The sequence below is a fragment of the Zingiber officinale genome, chromosome 6B (assembly GCF_018446385.1).
Source record: "Zingiber officinale cultivar Zhangliang chromosome 6B, Zo_v1.1, whole genome shotgun sequence".
NCBI lineage: Eukaryota > Viridiplantae > Streptophyta > Magnoliopsida > Zingiberales > Zingiberaceae > Zingiber > Zingiber officinale.
The window spans coordinates 41,410,832-41,431,054 of record NC_055996.1 but is presented as its reverse complement, the minus strand read 5'-3'; the positions used below and the strand labels follow the sequence as shown (position 1 = coordinate 41,431,054).

The 20,223-nt window shown below is 36.1% G+C and overlaps 1 protein-coding gene across 1 annotated transcript; it reads left to right on the top strand.

The window, feature by feature from the left end:
- The first annotated feature begins 7,078 nt into the window (after positions 1-7,078).
- Positions 7,079-19,965, top strand: LOC121990097 (3-ketoacyl-CoA thiolase 1, peroxisomal-like). Its single transcript, XM_042544328.1, has 14 exons — positions 7,079-7,322; positions 7,449-7,525; positions 16,137-16,221; positions 16,385-16,511; positions 16,597-16,695; positions 16,773-16,840; positions 16,948-17,055; positions 17,136-17,213; positions 17,597-17,729; positions 17,818-17,914; positions 18,960-19,083; positions 19,165-19,273; positions 19,547-19,624; positions 19,705-19,965. Exons 1-14 carry the CDS (start codon positions 7,086-7,088, stop codon positions 19,749-19,751), a joined length of 1,467 nt encoding a protein of 488 aa, XP_042400262.1. The 5' UTR covers positions 7,079-7,085; the 3' UTR covers positions 19,752-19,965.
- The last annotated feature ends 258 nt before the right edge of the window (positions 19,966-20,223 follow it).

The following is a 20,223-nucleotide window of genomic DNA, read 5'->3' as shown; positions in this document are numbered from 1 at the left end:
AGAGGCTCAAGGAACAAAAAGACGATGTATGCGAATGAGATATCTAGCAACAAGAAGAAGGAAAATGATTGAATAAAGGAACACCCGAGCATTTGTTAATCTCAGATGTGTCTATAGTAATGGAACAAGTTACTCAATATTTTGACAGAAGAAGATTCTAGAAATACTTACTCGAAATCTTACTTTTCAAACTCATTGTGGAAGAATCTTCTGAGGCATTGGTCATGATATATTTGATACATGCATAATATCTCTCAAAATGGATACAAATTTGTGTCGTCTACTTAGTATCCTTATTATTGGCAATGGTTCTAGAAAAATCTCTAAAAGAGTAGTGAAATTTAGATATTTCCACCCTGTCGAAGTAAGGAATCATGACATATATGTTTGGAAGAGATTCTATTTTGAGAGATTGAAAAGAGCACTATCTCATTGAAAGATTCTATACATCTATCCTTTCTATAATGTTCTGTTCCTATTATTATTTATAATAGAGTTCAGATCTTAGAGGTAAAAATAAGAAGGTGGATTAACTCAAATAATTCAAATGTTGAGTTAATTGATATTTATAATAATTTCCAAATGAAAGAAAAGAAGTATTTTTATAAACACTTCTTCTTTTTTATTCCAATAGTTAATCTTACCAAAGATAAATTTTTTAAAGAATTTTTTTTCGAAATATAATGACTAGAAGAGTCACTGAGAATAATGATCCACATAAAAGAGTGGCATAGCTTAATAATATCATCCTTACATGCATCATTAACTATTGAGATTGTAGAGCAGCTACTATTGGGATCTTGTAGTGGTGGTGCAATCTCGCACGGGCATAATGACGGTTTTGGTGAAGTAGATGCTAGAGTTAGACTCTATCTTTTTAAGATGAATTTACCCCGCACACGGTGCTCACGGAACATGGTAATTGTCTCCCAAGATACAACGACTTTTTCTAGCGATAACAGCACTGCAAATCGCAAGACCTCCGAACCAAAGAAGCTTCTTGAACTCTCCAATGGAAGTATGGAATGCATTCTTACTTTTCTTAGAAGGAATTGAATGAGTGAAATGAAGATATGAGGGATCTTATTTATACTAAATGAAGGGGTATAAGAACCTCTTGGTTCAATTAGATCTCATCCATCTATTTTAATTTGATGATGTAAATCGTATTCTTTCCTAAGAGATAGGATATCTCTTTATTAGATGCCCCCTTTCAGAATCAATGAATGAGATTAAGCCATCCAAAGGGCACTTAAACCTTTCAAGTTGGATGAACAAGATTTGTCAATCTTGATCCAACGATCTAGATTTAATTTCTCATTCAATTTAAATTTCCAACAATCCTCCACATAAATGAAAATTAATGCATGCATGTTATCACCTAAGGATAGTTCAATAAAAAAATTATTACATCAAGAGAGGTAGTTTATGTTGGTTGCTACTCGGAAAACCTAATGGTTCCACTGTACAAAAATTTTGTACAAAGGTCTGAACCTTTTCCTAGCTACCATGTGTTCTTTTAAATTAAACTTGGATCGCCTGCGGAACTTAACACATTTGATCCAAAGTTTAATCTATTTGTTCTTTTAGGTTTTGACTTGGATCTCCTGCGGAACTTAACACGTTCGATCCAAATCACCTAAGTTATTAATTCCATTAAATATTAATTTCCATAATTGGTTCCTAGTACTGACGTGGCGAGACACATGACCTTCTTGGATATGGGAGCAACCACCACCGACTAGACAAAACCTTTTAAGGAAAGCTAATATTTAATTTCCTAAAATAACTTTAGGTTAAACGAAAGGAACAATCAAATCACAAGGAAAAAAAAAACACAACATCGAAAATAAATTCGAAATACTAGAATCGCATGCCTCTTGTATTTGGTATTATTTCCAAAAATAACTAGTATGATGCGGAAAGGAAAAATACTAGTTATACCTTTTAGAAAGACCTCTTGATCTTCTACCGTATTCCTCTTCTAATCCCGGACGTTGTGTGGACAACGATCTTCCGAGACGAGAACCACCAAACCACCTTCTTCTTCTTTCCTTCAAGTTTCGGCCAAGCAAGACTTTCAAAGGAAGAAGATCCTTTTCCACCAACCAAGCTCCAAGGGATGCAAGCTTTCTCTCATTCTTCTCTAAGCTAAGATCCGGCCACCACTTGATCTCCAAGAGAAAAGAAGGTTTCAGCCACAAAGATGGAGAGAAGAGAAAGGGAAGGGCCGGCCACACCAAGGAAGAAAAGAAGGAGAAAAATAATAGAGTTGTTTACCATGAAGCCTCCTCTACCCCCTCTTTTATAATCCTTGGTCTTGGCAAATAAGGAAAATTTAATAAAAACTTCCTTAATTCTTTTGCCATTGAAAAGGAAAATTTATTTAATTAAAAATAATTTTCTTTTCATCATGATAATGGCGCCACCTTTACTCCTAATCAAGGAAATTTTAATTCACACAAGAATTAAAACTTCCTAATTTGCTTCCGGAAATTTATAAAAATTTCTCAAATAATTTTTCCCTTCATGGTGGTTAATAAAAAGGAAATTTTATAAATTAAAATCTTTCTTTTAAACATGTGGAAAGAAAGTTATCTCTAAAAATTAAAATCTCTTTCAATCTACAAATAAGGAAAGATATCAAATCTTTTCTTAATCTTTTGTAGAAACTTATAAAAGAGAATATTTAATTTTTAAACTCTCTTTTAAATCATGAACATGTTTAAAAAGGAAAGTTTTCTTAAAATTTAAAATTCACCTTTTAATCAACAAATAAGGAAAGATTTCAAATTTTTAAACTTTCTTTTAAACATGTGGATGATTTACAAATAAGGAAAGTTTTTACTAAAAATTAAAACTATCCTTTTAATCTACAAATAAGGAAAGAGATTAATCTCTTCTCTTAATCTTTTGTAGAAGCTATAAAAGGAAATTTTAATTTTAAAACTCTATTTTAAATCATGATATCCACATAAGAAATAATTTTAATAAAAAATCCTTTTAATATTCTAGTGGCCGGCCACCTAAGCTTGGGACCCAAGCTTTGGCCGGCCACCAACTTGGCTCATCCATTTGGTCTTGGCCGACCCTAGCTTGGGTTCCAAGCTAGCTTGGCCGGTCCCATTGGATGGGTAAGAAGGTGGGTATGTGGTGGGTATAAATCTCTATATACAAGAGGCTACGATAGGGACCGAGAGGAGGAATTGATTTTGGTCTCCCGATGAAATTAAGCATCCCGTGTTCGCCCCGAACACACAACTTAATTTCATCAATAATAATTCATTCCACTAAAGAACTATTATTGAACTACCGCACCAATCCCAAATTACATTTTTGGGCTCCTTCTTATTATGAGTGTGTTAGTCTCCCTGTGTTTAAGATGTCGAATGTCAACTAATTAAGTGAGTTACTGACAACTCATTTAATTAATATCTTAGTCCAAGAGTAGTATCACTCAACCTCATCGTCATGTCGGACTAAGTCCACCTGCAGGGTTTAACATGACAATCCTTATGAGCTCCTCTTGGGGACATTCTCAACCTAGATTACTAGGACACAGTTTCCTTCTATAATCAACAACACACACTATAAGTGATATCATTTCCCAACTTACCGGGCTTATTGATTTATCGAACTAAATCTCACCCATTGATAAATTAAAGAAATAAATATCAAATATATGTGTTTGTTATTATATTGGGATTAAGAGCACACACTTCCATAATAACTGAGGTCTTTGTTTCTTTATAAAGTCAGTATAAAAGAAACGACCTCTAATGGTCTTACTCAATACATTCTAAGTGTACTAGTGTAATTATATAGTTAAGATAAACTACTACCTAATTACACTACAACCTTCCAATGGTTTGTTCCTTTTCATCTTGGTCGTGAGCTACTGTTTATAATTTATAAGGAACCGATAACATGATCTTCTGTGTGTGACACCACACACCATGTTATCTACAATATAAATTAATTGAGCAACTATATTTATCGTAAATATAGACATTTGACCAATGTGATTCTTATTTCTAGATAAATGTTTATACCAAAAGCTAGACTTTTAGTATACATCCTAACAGTTTATGACTTTGAACCTTCCGTAGTAGAATACCATCGAATTTACTAGGCTGCTTAGTGAACATGATGTCTTGAACTATTCAACAGTTTGTGTAAACCAAGACAATGATACCTACACAATAACTTTTCTCACTTCTTTATAATTCTCACTGTTTTTTCCGTTTTGGCCATGGACAACATCTTGGATTCATAAGTATTTCATTGAAGTGACCTATCTTCATACTTATATAGGTGACCTCCTATAAAGTGTATCCTACCGTACTTTACTTTTTCAAGTATAGGAGTCATTAAAAGTTTATAACTTAACCCCACTGCATATCGTAGGTAACAGTTTTCCATTCTAGGAATGAGAGGGGAACTAGTCCAAGTGCTTACGTGAACTTTCATAATTTCGTTGCCCCATTGAACCAAGATCTTGGGATTTTCAATCAATAAGGTTGGGTTACCACTATGAATGTTCTTGTTTGTAGATTTTTAATCTCATTCCTCTTGATGTGCTGATCTCTATTCAAACCTTTTGTAAATGGATCCGCTAAGTTATCTTTTGATTTGACATAATCGATAGAGATAACTTCGTTAGAGATCAATTGTCTAATGGTATTATGTCATCGATGAATATGTCGTGACTTACCATTATACAAGCTATTTTGTGCCCTTGCAATTGTCGATTGATTATCACAATATATCATTACGACAGACATTGATTTTTCCCAACATGGGATATCTTCTAAGAGGTTACGAAGCCATTCAGCTTCCTCTGCGGCTTTATCTAAGGCTATAAACTCAGATTCCATAGTTGATCAAGTTATGCAGGTTTGTTTCATGGATTTCCATGACACTGCTTCGCCACCAATGGTAAATACATATCCACTGGTGGATTTAGAGTCTTTTGTATTAGATATCCAATTTACATCACAATAACCTTCTAGTACCACTAGATATCTCGTATAATGTAATCCATACTCTAAGGTATATCTTAAATATTTAAGAACCCTTACTAATGCCTTCCAATGGTCATTATTTGGATTACTTATAAATCTACTTAATTTGTTGACCGCATATGCAATATCCAAACGTGTGCAGTTAGTGATATATATCAAACTGGCAATTATTCTTGAATATTCCAATTAGGATACAAGTTCATCATGGTTCTTATCCAAATGCAAGCTTAAGTCCATCAATATTTTCACGGAGGAAAAATTAAATACATTAAATTTCCTTAGCACTGTCTTAATATACTGAGACTCACAATCTTAAATTAATTCAGGTCAAACTTTAATTTGTTTTATAATAATATATTTGTATAATGAATATTTTTAAATTCATCAATAAAATATTTGGAAACTAGTAATAAATTAATGTAATACTAGTTTAATTGCTCTTTTAATTTTTTTATTGATCAATTCTAATTTTGAAGGAATGTTTTTTTTAAAAAAATAATATTATGTATAATAAATTTTTCTTCGGATCATGCATTGACTGATATTTCATGCACTAAGGTATTTTTTATCGATTTTAATTTTGATAAATTATTAATCAAATTTATTTAATAAAAAATATTTAGCTAGTAACTTTAATGAGCACGAACATAATAATAACAGTATAAAAATGATAATGAAGGAAAAGAATAAAAAAATTAGAGGGAAATAATAATATAATATTAATGTATTTTTGACTTTTTAAAACAAAATATCAATTACTAATAAATGAAACCCATAAATATTTTTAATTTATTAATCAAACTTAATCTAAATTAATTTTTTATCAATAAAAAATTCAAAATTACCAATTACATTTTAATAAAAAAATAAAAAATTACTAACCGAATATATCTTTAACAATAAAAAATTCAAATTATTAATCAAATTTAATTTTAACTAGTAAAAAATTTAAAATGATTAAATTTAACTTTGATTTATTACAAAATTAAAAATGATTTGTTAAATTAAAAAATTAAAAATTATTAACCAAATGTCATTTGGTTAGTAAAAAATTATAATTACGCTTAAAATTTAACCGATAATTTTAAGTATTTATCATAGATCATTGTGCTTCTATTTCAAGTTATAAATAGTCGTAGATGATTTGATAATAAATTATAAGCACTTAGACGAGATAATATAATAGTAAGAAAAAAGGCATAGCCTTCGACTGAACTTTAAAATTCTTATCTAACAGGATAAGCTAACCCAGGAATAATTCGACCACAAATGATGTCAATGGCTGATAAACTAAATGGATGGAAATGATACCAAGAAGTACATCTATTACCAAAGAGATGTCAAATGCTAGGTTCTTTGATTGTTCATCGCATGGGCTCTCCGATTTATCTTGATGTCAGATGAAAAAATTCTATACGATCGAATTGATCACATAAGAATTAGTCAATTGTTAATTGGATTTATTATTATTTTTTATTACCAAAGAGATGTCTCGATAAACAAGAATGTGTTGAGAATTACACTAATTTTCACTGATTTTAGCCGTTGATTTATTGACGAGTTGTCTAATTGAATTTATTGAATTCAAAAACATTAATAATTTCCCATAACAATATATGCTTGCTATCTACTTTTATAGTATAAATGCAAAAAATCAATCACATTTGGTAATGCGTTAAATAATTAGTATATAATATCAAATTATTTATAAGTATTAAAACGGTGATGTAATAAATATTAATTAATAAAATCTTATACTTTTAGTTATTTTTTAAAATTTTCCTTTTTTGATTGTTTTTTTTTTTTCTAATTTTAAATTATTATTATTATTATTTATTAATTTCAGCATATAATATAGTATATTGCATCGTGACCAATAGATCTGTTTTTAATAAAGAATCGTTATATTTGAATAAAACTATCTTCATGAGTAAAACTAAACCTGAACGACCGTCTTCCGCCCCTCAAGGAAAAAAAAAGTTATTTTTTATTTATTTAATTTTGTTAAGTGATTGATTATATGCAAAATTTGTAATTTCCAAAATAGAACGGTAGCTCGTTATGGAAAAGCGCATTTTAGATTTCACAGCCTCCTTTCCGATTAATCGTCGTCCTCTCGTCGGATTTAAAAAGTCTGGCCTCCCACCGACCGATTCACCAACTCAAACCAGACAGAGACCGGAGATAGAGATAGAGAAAGAGAAAGAGAGACTAGAAATGGAGAAGGCGATCGACAGACAAATGGTTCTCCTCCGTCATCTTCAACCTTCTCCTGCCGTCCAACCTGCGATCCTCTCGGTAACCATTCTATCTGACCTGGATCATGTTTTGATTAGGGTTCTATTCTTCCAAATGCCACCCCTGTTTTGATATAGTTAACTGTGTAGTATTGACGTTGTTCTTCGTCTTTGTTTTATTGATAAGACTGAGGTGTGTGCGGCCGATGCCAATGCTGCAACGTGTCAGGGTTCTTCCTCTGGGGACGACGTGGTTATCGTGGCGTAAGTCGAACCTTTTTTTTAGAGTTTGGTTTTCTTGAGTAGTATTTCTTTTCCAACTGCACTTAATGGTTAATTTGTTCCAAATAATGGTGCTCGCTTACTGGATGAAATACATAAAAATGACAAATTGAAGCCATAGAGAGAACACAAACGAGCAACGCAGCATAGAAAATTATTGTATTACATAAATTAGAAACATCACCTAGGACTGAGAATATCAAAGAGCCAATTTGCACAACAAGTGTGGGAGGACGAGTGAGGGAACTATTGAATCCATCCCTTGCATTAGCGAACCAAATTTCACGTGTTGCGCACATCCGTGCAGTCATGAATTTAGTGTTGGACCATGTCTAGTTCATTAGATCGTGCTTAGGATTTCAGGAAAAATCCAAAAGTAGAGGTTGGAAAGTTGGTGATTGAATTGAAATATAGGGATATAAAAATATGAAATATTTATCTTCCAGAAAAGACTAAATCTTTATTCAGGACACTAATCGCTCCATTCTAATTGACAAAATTATAATATTTCAGAAAAGAATACAACTTTGATGTCTAGGCATTTGATTAAAGGCCATTGTAGTTTCCTTTGATCTCAACTCTATGATTTAAAATTTTGTACCATGTCACCTGGAATAGTTGAAACATATCGTTTCAATAAATTACTAAAATTCAAAACTACTAGAAACTATGAGTATAGTGTCCTACCAACATTCAACACCTTTTGACATGCTACAAACTATGTTAAGTTGAAGTAATGTTTGTTATGTGTTTTTTTTATCTCCTTTTTTCTCTATTCAATTCTCTATTATGTGGCAAAAGGCGATTTGCTCACCTCCAGCGCCCCGGCTAACCCGTCCCTAGGCCAACACGGAGAAGGTAAATCACGGGTGACTACTAGCCATTAGTGCAAGTGGTCAAGGCATGGGGGAGGTCATGCTCAGACGCGCCGAGTTTCGATCCCAAGACCTTATGTGGCAACATCCCATGCCTTAACCATCGCACCGCCTCGAGGGGACCTATGTCGAAACATCAATATGGTACTCAAATAGTACAATTCAATTCGATGTCCGAACTTTAGCACAACTTGAAATATTAAACCTTGTTCAATCCTTTGCCTAATTTCCAAACCACTACATCTAATATGTATCCTTATACATTTTAATTACATGATATATTAGCTTGAGGGAAATAACTTGTTGGAAATTATTATTATAATCAATTGATTGAATAGGGCATTGAATATCTATTTTACATAGTGGTGTTAGATGGGTTGGCTAGTGGTAGGGTGGACAAATCTGCCAAAAACCCATCATATGGCAGGCTGGGGCGTGTCGACCCGCCAGCCTGGCGGGTTGGGAAATTCCCAACCCAACCCAAGGTGGGGAGTAGGTTAGGCGACCCACGAGCCCACGGAAAAAATAAAAAAAAATATAGAAAATGTTGAAATTTTTAAGTTTGGGTTGCGGATTTGGCGGGTCAGCCTACGACCCCATTGAATTTTCCACTTTAATTATAAGCTTTGATTTTTTTTTCTTCTCAATCCGCGAGCCAACCCAAGCTTGCCACTGGTTGGCCCACTCGGATTTGCAACCCGCAAGGGCTAGCTCGTTTAGGCCCTCTTTTAAATGAGTTGATAGCATTGCAACTCAACCTGTTTAAATTGTTTGGTGGGGCGGGCTAACCCAACGAGACAATCCAAATTGATAGCTCTAATTTTGTGAGTAGACTGTCATAAATTAATTTTTCTTTCACATGAATGAGAAATTAATATATGAGATTATTTGAGTTATGAAGGGTTGGACCCATTAAATCAGATAAAGACACTGGCTTGTAGATGAGCGAAGTTTATAAATACTAACTTGAGTATGCATAAGTGTTTATTCTCATAGGATTAGTAAGGGGTGTAAAATTGATGGATAAAATGAAATTGACAAATGCAAAAAGTACGCTATAAAAGAGATTAGTATGAATGGGATTTAATTAAACTCAATTAATCAAATTAATCAATTTAAAACCTATACATTTGATTTATTAAATTAAAAAAGTTAATTAATTAAAATAAGAAAATGTTTCTTGAAAAGATGCACTCCTAAATATTGTGTCTTTTTCTCCTGAGAAGAAGCCCTTCATTCCTATACTCAATTGACTCAATTTTTAAATTTTAATTTCTCTTGAGTTTTTTTATCTCCCTCTTTCTCTAAAGAGTCTTAATGCTTTGAAAGTTCAACAAACCTAGAAATTTAGAGTGCTGGATCCTCTTCTGACATGAGGGCTCAATACAAGAGTTGATCTATTACGTCAACCATCTCCTCAAGGGGGCTAAGTTGCGATATATAAATTTAGAAAAGCTCTCCGTGATTTTATCTTTCATTGCTCAGAGACTTAGGCCTTATTTTGGATAACTCCGGACAATAATCAAAGCCCAAGCCTTGGCTGACTTCTAGGCCAAAACCACTTGCCACATAGAAGAAGAGCCTTGGAAGATCTTTGTAGATGGACCCTTTACTAGTGAGAGGAGTTGAATTGGGATCGTGTTAATCCCACCTCACACCAATGAAGTGAAACTAGCTATCCAACTTGGATTAGGGCCTTTAATAATGAGGGTGAGTACGAAGTTAACCAATCAAGTTACTTAGAGGTATGCTTTGGCTCCTCGTCGTTAACCAACCAAGTCAACAATCTTTTGAAGTTAACCCAATTAGTAGTCAACCAAGAAATATGCCAAAGCATATGAATGAACCGAGGAATTTGCTGATGTCATCTTTAGGCAATTCCCAAGGGAGGGAAATTATAAAGCCGACGAACTCTCTTGCTAGTTGGTCGATTCAGTAGGTTATCACATAGATCGCGCTCATCTCGTAGGTTGGGTGCTTATTTGTGCAAGAGGAGCCTGGCTGGAGAGTAGTGTTATCCCACCTTCGATGGGCTGAGCTTCCAAGATTTGCTTAAAGCCCAAGTTGCTAAGAGGAAAACTCTCCTTTTCTTGATCATCAATAGGGTCCTCTACAAGAGGTCATTTTCTCGACCTCTCCTTACATACTTAGGTTTGGAAGAGGACAATTATGTTCCCAAAGAAATTCATGAAGGTTGCAGTGGTAATCACATAGCCATTTTCGGAAGGCCTTGTTGGCTAGGTATTTTTGGTAAGTATTTTTGGCTCACAATGATAGAGGATGTTGTCCATCTAATCAAAGCTTACTTGAGTTACCAAAAACATCATTGACTTTAGAGATGACCTACTAAGTTAATGGAGGTGGTTGTGGTGGCTTGCCCCTTCGACCAATAGGGAGTAGACATTATAGGGCCTTTTCCGACGAGTTCTTAGAGGAAACTTCTCATTGTGACCATTGATTACTGCTCCAAATTGATCAAGGTCACCCCTTAGACGGGATCACCAAGGAGACCATAATGAAGTTCTTGTGGAAGAACATTATTTGCTTGGTTTAGACTCCTATGGAAGTTGATAATTGATAAAATGTAACAATTCCAAAGTATGAGGATCCAAGCTTGGTGCTGTGAACTCAAGATCTAGTAGGTCTTCATTTTGGTCACTTACCCTAAAGTAAGTAGAAGTCACCAACTGGAACATTGTACAAAGACTCGTGACTAAGTTGGATCATGTGGGTAGAAGTTGGATAGATGAATTGCTGAGTATATTGTGGCCCTATTGCACCATGCCTAGAGTTGCTATAGGGGAGACCCCCTTTAGTTTAGTGTATGGGTCGGAATGGAAACTGCTCGAATCCAAGCTTACGAGTAGTTGCGATATGCTAAAAATTGAGTTGCAAACTTTGACTCGATAAGGTAAGAAGGGGGAGGGCTTCTGCTTGCATGGAGGCCTATAGAAGTCGAATTTGCTATGCTTATAATGGGAAAGTGATCCCATGCTCCTTCTAGTTGGGAGATTCAATCTTGCATAACCTGCGGGGGAAGCTGATAAACTACTGGATCTAAATGGGAAGAATCTTTTAAGGTGTCTTGGAAGTTGAGCTCGGGAGCCTATTATCTATAGGATGCAGAGGGAAAAACTCTCAAATGACCTTGGAATGCTTTCCACTTGCGGTCCTATTATAGCTAGTCAGGAACTTTGTAACCTAATGGTTAGTTCCATTGACAACATTGTATTGATTATCTAATATATAGTTCAAACTTTATTGCAAAGAGTTGGATACTTGGTAATGCTCTTCCTAACTCATGGTCACGGGATTGAGCATTCCCACTACTAAAGGGTTGACTCACAACGCTATGCCTGACCTAGTTGCGAGATTGAGTATCCCCTTAGTAGTGGCCTAACCGACTCGACAACGCTCTCCCACTACTAAGGAGTTGGCTCGAAATTCTCTCCTTGACTCAGTTATGGGATCAAGCATCCCCTAAGCAACGTTACCTTCCCACTACTAAGAGTTCGACTTAGACACACTCTCCTTGACCCATGGTCATAGAATCAAGTATCCCTCTTAACAACAACAGCAATCCCACTACTAAAGGGTTGATTTGACAAAGCTCTCCTCAACCCACGCATGACCGAATATACCCTTAGGAGCAAGGACTCTCCCACTACTAACTTGGCAATGCTTTCCTTGATTCATGGTCGTGGGATTGAGCACTCCCCTTAGCAATGGCGACCCTCTCATTGCTAAGGGGCCGACTTCGACATGTTTTATCAGACTCACAATCGTGGAATTGAGCATCCCCTTAGAAGCAACCTCTCTCCCACTACTATGGGGTCGACTCGGCAACACTCACCCCAATCCACAATCGCGGAATTGAGGATCCCCTTATCAGCAATGATCCTCCCATGCCTAAAGGCCGACTTGACAACACTCTCCCCCACTCATGGTCGCGGGATAGAGTATCCCCTTAGTAGTAATGGTCCACCCACTACTAAGGGGTCGACTCGGCAACGCTCTCCCACCCACAATCTTGGGATTTAGCATCCTTTTAGCATCAACAACCTTCCCACCACTAATGGGTCAACAAAAAGGGGATGCTTACCCTTGGAACCATCTAAGTGAAAGGGAACATGCAAGGAAGGCAAAGACTTACAAGAGTTGCGGGAGGCAAGGATTACAAAGGTTGAAGGATCGGAGAAGGTAAAGTTTGTGAAGGTTGGAGGATTGAAGAAGAAACATAGCACAATAAGGGAAGCATGTGCAAAGCCTTATAGACTTTTCCCTCATTAATGCTAGTGGAAGGGACGGTGCCTTGGATTGGTCAAAATCCTAGATTTAATAAGGATTAGTCACTTTGGGCTCTACTAGTCCTCCATCCAAGGGGCGTGAAATGACCTAGCAGATTTGGCAGACTAGAGTAGACTTGTGCGAATGATGACCCTCGGGAATGACAAATATCGTAGATTAGAGTCATGAGTTAATCTAGAGATACCCGCGCCTTATCTTCCTTATTTGAAGATTAAGCAAAAACTTAGAGAAACAACATCAAATTTTTGTATGAGAGAGGGACCATTATTCTTGCATTATTGGTAGTGATCAAGGCTATCGTTCCATGAGAATAGAGGGATGTGTGGCAATGTGGCAATTTAAAATTATTTAAATCTACTAGTATGGCTCTTCCTAACTTGGGCTTAGTGTGACTACACTCCTCAACCTAATTTGAAGGGGAAGGGGCTCGTGCTACCTCCAAGTGATGATCCTCTTTCTAGCTCATCAAGGTGTGCACATGGATAGGCTCTCTGCTAGTAAACTCGGGACACATGGTGTCAAAGCACCATACACTACTCAACGTCCGAACACCACCTCAAGCTTCTAGAGTTCTTGATGCCCTGAGCGCTCCTCCAACTTCTAGGTTGCTTGGTGCCCCGAGCACTTTAGTTGGAGTACTCGGTGTGCTTCGCACAACCTCAGACCTCTAGAGTGCTCGACCTTATAAGCACCTCCTACAGTTTATAGAATGCTCAAAGACTCCAGCACCAAATGCTACCCCTAGGATTTTTATCGAACTCTGTACTAATCTTGAATGCTTTGTGCCTTTTTTTGTCTCATTGTCAACCACATCCATCATAGGGTCGGTTCTGTCAAGTATGACTCTATGCCCTACCCAATATAACCTATCAGGATGATCCATAATTGAGTAGGCCTCCTATCAGTAGTAGGCATCATGGAGTACGACGCCTAGACCATTCATGCACATACCCACATTGACGCCCGTACTGCATAATACAGTCACCCTTACATCGTGACTACAATATAAAGAGGTAAAACCATGGTAAGTTCTCATTCTCTTTAATTCCCTCATTCATTCTCCTTTAAAAACTCCACCATCAGAATCTCACTTAAGCATCGGACGGGCTTTGCTAGACACAATCAATACCCTCAGATGAGTGTTAATCTATGTAGGTTTGTCCACGTCATTAACGTATATGGAGGAAGCAGATTTTTGTCGTAACACTTGCTAAGTGTAGAATTCATGCTTGTACTTGCATTTCTTTCGCTCATGTTTTCTTAACCTTTAAATAATCATGGCTATTTTTAGTGTTATAAATGGCGGTGGCAGGGGCACTCAGTGATCGCTTACTGCCTCGGCTAGGGGTGTAAACGAATCGAATCGAGCCGAATATGCAGAAAAATTTAAGGTTCGAATTCGACTCGAAATAGGTATATTCGAGTTCGAGCTCGATTCGAAGCTCGAAAAATTCAAAATGTTTGGTTCGAGTTCGGTTCGAATTAGGGCTCGAGTTCGAGTTCGGCTCAAAATATTTGAACATGTTCGTGAACTATTTGAATTATTGCTCGAAAATAGGTTCGAAATTTATTTAATATATATTTAACTTACATTAAGGCTCGCGAGCGTCTCGAACAATATAATTTGGGCTCGAGTTCGGCTCGAAAAAAAGTTTGAACATGTTCGAGTTTGACTCAAATTCGATAAATTCGAATACAAATCGAATATTTTTCAAGCCGGCTCGATTCATTTGCACCCCTAGCCTCGGTCGCCTAAGCGGTGCTTAGGCAGTGTCTAGGCGGTTGAATATTTTTTACTATTTTTTTAATAATATTGTAAATAATTATTATTCTTTATAATATTACTTTTAATAATATATATTAATTTAAAATTTAATCTAAATATTTAAAAATAAAAAAATAAAAAATATTTTTTAAATATATATATATATATATATATATATATATATTAAATTAATGAAATAATTTTATTACGCTTTGACTAAGTCTATGTAAATTACCCCAATCATATCTATGAGTTGATTAAAATTATTAACTTAAAGTTATTTAGTTAACTTATAAGGTGCGTATCGAGTACGATGCATTGTCGGGACTGCGCGACGAGTTCAGGTTTATCGCCAGGCCCGGGCAACGCGTCCGGGCCTGTTGCAGGGCTCGGGCGATGCGTCTGGGCTCGCGCAATGTGTTTGGATGTGTCCCAAGGCCCGGGCGATGTGTCTTGGCTCCTTGCAGGCTCGAGCGACGCTTATGGGTTCGGACAAGTCATCGGGCATAGGCGACGTGTCCGGACGCGTCGCGGTGACCAAATGACAGCAGCTGTGGTGCTCCAAGTGTGGCAGTGACGGAAGGAGGTGAGTTACTGTCTAAAGCACTGACTTAGGCAAAGGCGGTATGGTTGATGTCCGCCATTTGCCTAGGAGGTGCCTAGGCAACCGTCTCGGCCGCCATTTAGAAGGCTATTTTATGGATCAATATAGATAAAAGGGCATCTTGATGCATGAAGCTCCAACCAATGTGGGTCATGAAGAAGGATTATAATACATTGGATCTATTGTATGCAACCGTACTCTGCATTGCAAACAACTATTTCTCCAACTCGAACTTCTGACCTCCAGGTTATACGGTAGCAACTTTACCGTTGTGCTATATATAGATATGTAAAATTATATGTGTGAACTATCGTTGGTAATCAATTATATATATGAAGGGAGAGAAAGAGAGAGAAAGAGAGAGAGGTAGAAAAGGACTACCTAAAGCATTTATGAAAACCAATTTACTGTAACTCTAACTTGGTGTTAGAGCCACACTTTTAACCTCTTCTTCTTGTTTATCATTCCTCTTTCCCTAACTAAAATCCCCTTTCTTATGAGTGTACTATTTTACCTTAACTCTAATTTGGTGTTAGTGCCACAATTTTAACCTCTTCTTCTAGTTTATAACCTCTCTTTCCCTCACTAAAATCCCCTTTCCCAGGAGTGTTGGCATTGCATCTCCTTTCATTTTGCATCGTTTCTCTTTTGTGATGCAACATAGCTCAAAGCTCATTGTCTGTGTTGTGTTGGCCCTATCTTCATCCTATCTTGTGTGACTGTATGTTGCGTCAATAGTATCTTGTTGCAGTGCACCATGCCATAGTATCTTTGCCTCCAAGCAACGATAGTCACAAGACTCACAGCTATAGTTTGACATTCACATTGTAAATCAATTTCTTGATTAAATGAGAAATTAATGTCTAAAAGTATTCGACCGATTAATTTAGCAAACGAGTACCAAATTTTTTCCAACCATATAACTTTGTATATAGAACTCACTAAGAAAAGATGCAGAATGAACTTGGAAGTTCTCATTTTTCTTCATTTATGGTATTTTTGTTTTGTTCATCAGTTTGTTAATTTTTTAATGCAAGACAGTGCTTGCCGAACTCCCATTTGCAAGTCCAGGAAAGGGGGCTTCAAGGATACATACCCTGATGATCTTCTAGCACCTGTTCTTAAGGTTATATATTTTCTCAACATTTTTGTCATTGCCATTTTAACTGCGGAATGCAATGTTTTGTAAATACAGACAAATTACATTTTTATTTCACTAGACACTTCGATTTTGTCTTTCATTAGTTATGTGTTATGTTGATGGGTATTTCGGCATTTGCCATATACAGGCATTGTTGGATAAGACTCAATTGCACCCAAATGAGGTCCGTGATATTGTTGTTGGTACAGTCTTGGCACCAGGATCTCAAAGGGCAATTGAGTGCAGGATGGCAGCGTTTTATGCTGGATTTCCAGGTTGTTTTGACTTTCCTAAGATCTTTATTGGTCTTGCATACCTAATATTTCCTTTAACATTTCTGTTTAATGGGGGAAAAAACAGATACTGTTCCTATAAGAACAGTCAACAGACAGTGTTCCTCTGGTCTCCAGGCTGTTGCTGATGTTGCAGCTTATATAAAGGCTGGTTTTTATGATATTGGTTAGTCTAACTATGCTTTTCTTGGTTCTAAATGTTCCTGGATAATCTTGATCCTTTATCTGATCTGCATTGTATAGGCATTGGTGCTGGGTTGGAGTCAATGTCTACAGATCCAGTCAAATGGGATTGGCCTCACAACCCCAAAGTATCACTGTGCTATCATTTGATTTCAATTTTCTTTATTTGTATGTCACATTAGATGAGCAAAAATTGATATTATGAACACAAGAATTATATATTTAAATAATACAGGCATTGATGTTTGCTCAAGCACGAGACTGTCTACTTCCAATGGGCATTACATCAGAGAATGTGGCTCATCAATATGGCATAACAAGAGAGGAGCAAGATCAGGCTGCTGTAGGTTTTTTTGTCTATATTGTTCTTCCAACAATCCTCATGTGCTATTTTCTTCAATTCTTGATGCATTTCTATTTTAGGTTGAATCTCATAGGAAAGCAGCTGCAGCAAATGCTGCTGGAAAATTTAAAGAAGAAATAGTTCCTGTTGTTACCAAGGTAAAAGAAGTAAAAAATTTCTGTCCTTTATGATCTTATTTGTAATAGTTTTGAATTGCCTGTTCCTTAAAAGAATGACCATAATGATTGAGTAAAGAAAATCATCAGGGGAAATTCACATTCAAACGGAAGTGACTATTTGTTGATTTTTTTTTATCAAGATTGATATTCCTTGACAACTATCATATTCTTTTTTGGAAATATTCTTGAGAAAATATGTTACTTGTAACCAACTAACCAAGAGACAAGTCTGATAAAATTCCTTTTCTCCAAACTCTGGAAGATCATATTGTAAACTTTGATCTTATTCTAAACTTTACTCTGTCTCTACATTATTGATTTTCACCTATTCTAAACTTTGATCCCGCTTCAACCTATTAAAGATTGTAGATCCAAATTCTGGAGAGTCCAAGAAAGTCATAATTACTACAGATGATGGTATACGTCCAGACACATCCATGTCAGTTCTCACAAAACTTAAACCGGCTTTTACGAAGGATGGAACCACAACAGCTGGTATTAGAAGAATTTACTTTTGGATTTTGTTTATTTGACAGACTGTCTTCTTGTGTATCAATCTTATTTATAAATTCCACTTTCCCAGGTAATTCTAGTCAGATCAGTGATGGTGCTGGAGCAGTCCTCCTCATGAGAAGAGAGATAGCAATGAAAAAGAAGCTCCCAATAGTCGGTGTATTCAGGTTTGTTATGTGTTTTGTTCAAATTTTCAACTTTTATCATCGTATGATTTGTTTGGCTTTGTAAATTATCTGATTTCGCAGCAGAATAAAAGGTAAAGTCAATCCTGATTTTTGAACATTTTATCTTGACTTATGAAGAAGTATTGATGGTGCTTATTTTTATATCACAACCACCACCATGCACGGAAGGATCGGGTCAATGGCCTTTCTGGTTTCTCTCCTTGCAGGAGTCTATATATGCACACAGATTTTACCCAAGCATGCTTTCATTTCTATTCTAAGAACTGGTAAAATGGATCGATGCAGTGATAATGAGTATAGAAATCAATTATTAAACATAAGTGGTAACAACAGTAAGGCTCCTTAGTCATCATAATGTTGTCAAGTGGATTTTTTCTAATTGATGCAGTGGTCTTTTTCATCTTTTTAAAATAAGCATATGAACAAATCTGTAGTATCAAGCTATTAAAAGATCATCGAACTATTTCTTCAATATTTAACTATGTTTGGTGAGAAGGGGAACCTTGGTGCAATAATAAAGTTGCTGCCATATGATCTTGAGGTCCCATGTTCGAGTCGTTGAAATTATCTCTTGCAAAATGTAAGGTAAGACTGTGTACAATTGACCCAATGTGATCTGACCCTTTCGGGGGACCTGTATTGACGGGGTTTCGTGCATCAAACTGTTTTTTTTTTTACTATGCTTGGTGATTGTAGAAGGGGAGCCTTGACACAATGATAAAGTTGTTGTTTTGTGATCAAAAGGTCACGGGTTCGACTCCTGGAAATAGTCTCTTGCAAAAAAGCAAGGTAAGGTTGCGTACAATGGATCCTTCCCCGGAACCCCGCATAACGGGAGCTTCGTGCACCGGGCTGTCCTTTTTTTAGTGCTTGGTGATTGTAGATTTTACAAATAGTATATTATGTGAAAAGTCAATGCTTAAGTACATTTGTTGCAAAATCTAACATGGCAGTCGGAGTGAATATTTGTAGATAACAAAGTGTTATCCTCGTGGTCTGAGCTTTCCTTGTAATGTGCAAATAGGAGTTTTGTTGCTGTTGGAGTAGACCCTAGTGTCATGGGAGTTGGTCCTGCTGTTGCAATCCCTGCTGCAGTGGAGGCTGCTGGTCTTCAGCTCAATGACATTGATCTCTTCGAAATCAATGAGGTAGTTCTATAAATCCCACTCTTTCTGTTATAAACTCCATGAGGAGAATGCAAACACATACAATTTAGTTTTTTTCTTCAGGCTTTTGCTTCCCAGTATGTATATTGCTGCAAAAAACTAGGCTTAGACCCTGAGAAAGTAAACGTCAATGGGGGAGCTATGGCTCTTGGACATCCTTTAGGTGCTACAGGTATTTACACAATCCTATGTTCCCTTTCAATTGTTTTCTCATGATCGCTGTTGCTTCAGCAATGAGCTACTTATACTATTTGAGTCTTGAGAGTAATTTCAGATGAAATCAAGTTTATGTTGTATGCAGTATTAATTGGTATATTTAGATTAAACCACCCGCGTAGTTTAAACGTTCAGATATATTGGATCTCAAAGTTTTCTTTTATGTTGTCCTTATCAAATTTTGGATATGAGAAATCCAAAATGTTTGATTCCTTTACCCTTTTGTAAGGTGCCCGTAGTGTAAGTACTCTCTTGTACGAAATGAAGCGACGTGGCAGCCGGTTTGGAGTCATTTCGATGTGCATAGGTGACAGACATACTCACACATTGTTCATTCTCTTCTGTTTTGTGTCAAACAATCTGATTTGTTACTTGATAATGTTGTAGGTTCTGGTATGGGAGCTGCCGCTGTGTTTGAGCGTGGTTATGATTAAATTTTGCATAGATTGCTTTCAACATGATAATTGTGACACTTTGATATCTTATTTGCTTATTTCATCTTACTTTTTCATTTAAGATTCTGGACTTGTATTGGATAGAAGGGAGATTAGGATGGTGACAGGCTTGAAATGATAAACAATCCTACCATTTAAGACATTAATAATTAAATTTCAAATTGTGTTTCATGACACAATCTTCTATACAAAAGCACCTCAATTTTCAAGTGTATTTTGTTTACAAGTTGAGAGAGATCACATATGTGGTGATATATACACCACTTGATGTGTTGTAATTCTTTGAGCATATGTAGTTTATACTAAGTTAACCACCTTAGTGGTGAATGTTGCTATAATGTAATCAAGAGCATCATGTAATTGTTGAGAAAACTAACATATTTAGCCGTGCAGGGTTTATTAAAATTGTGGTTTCAAATTAACCTTGATGACTTATTGTGATAGAATATGT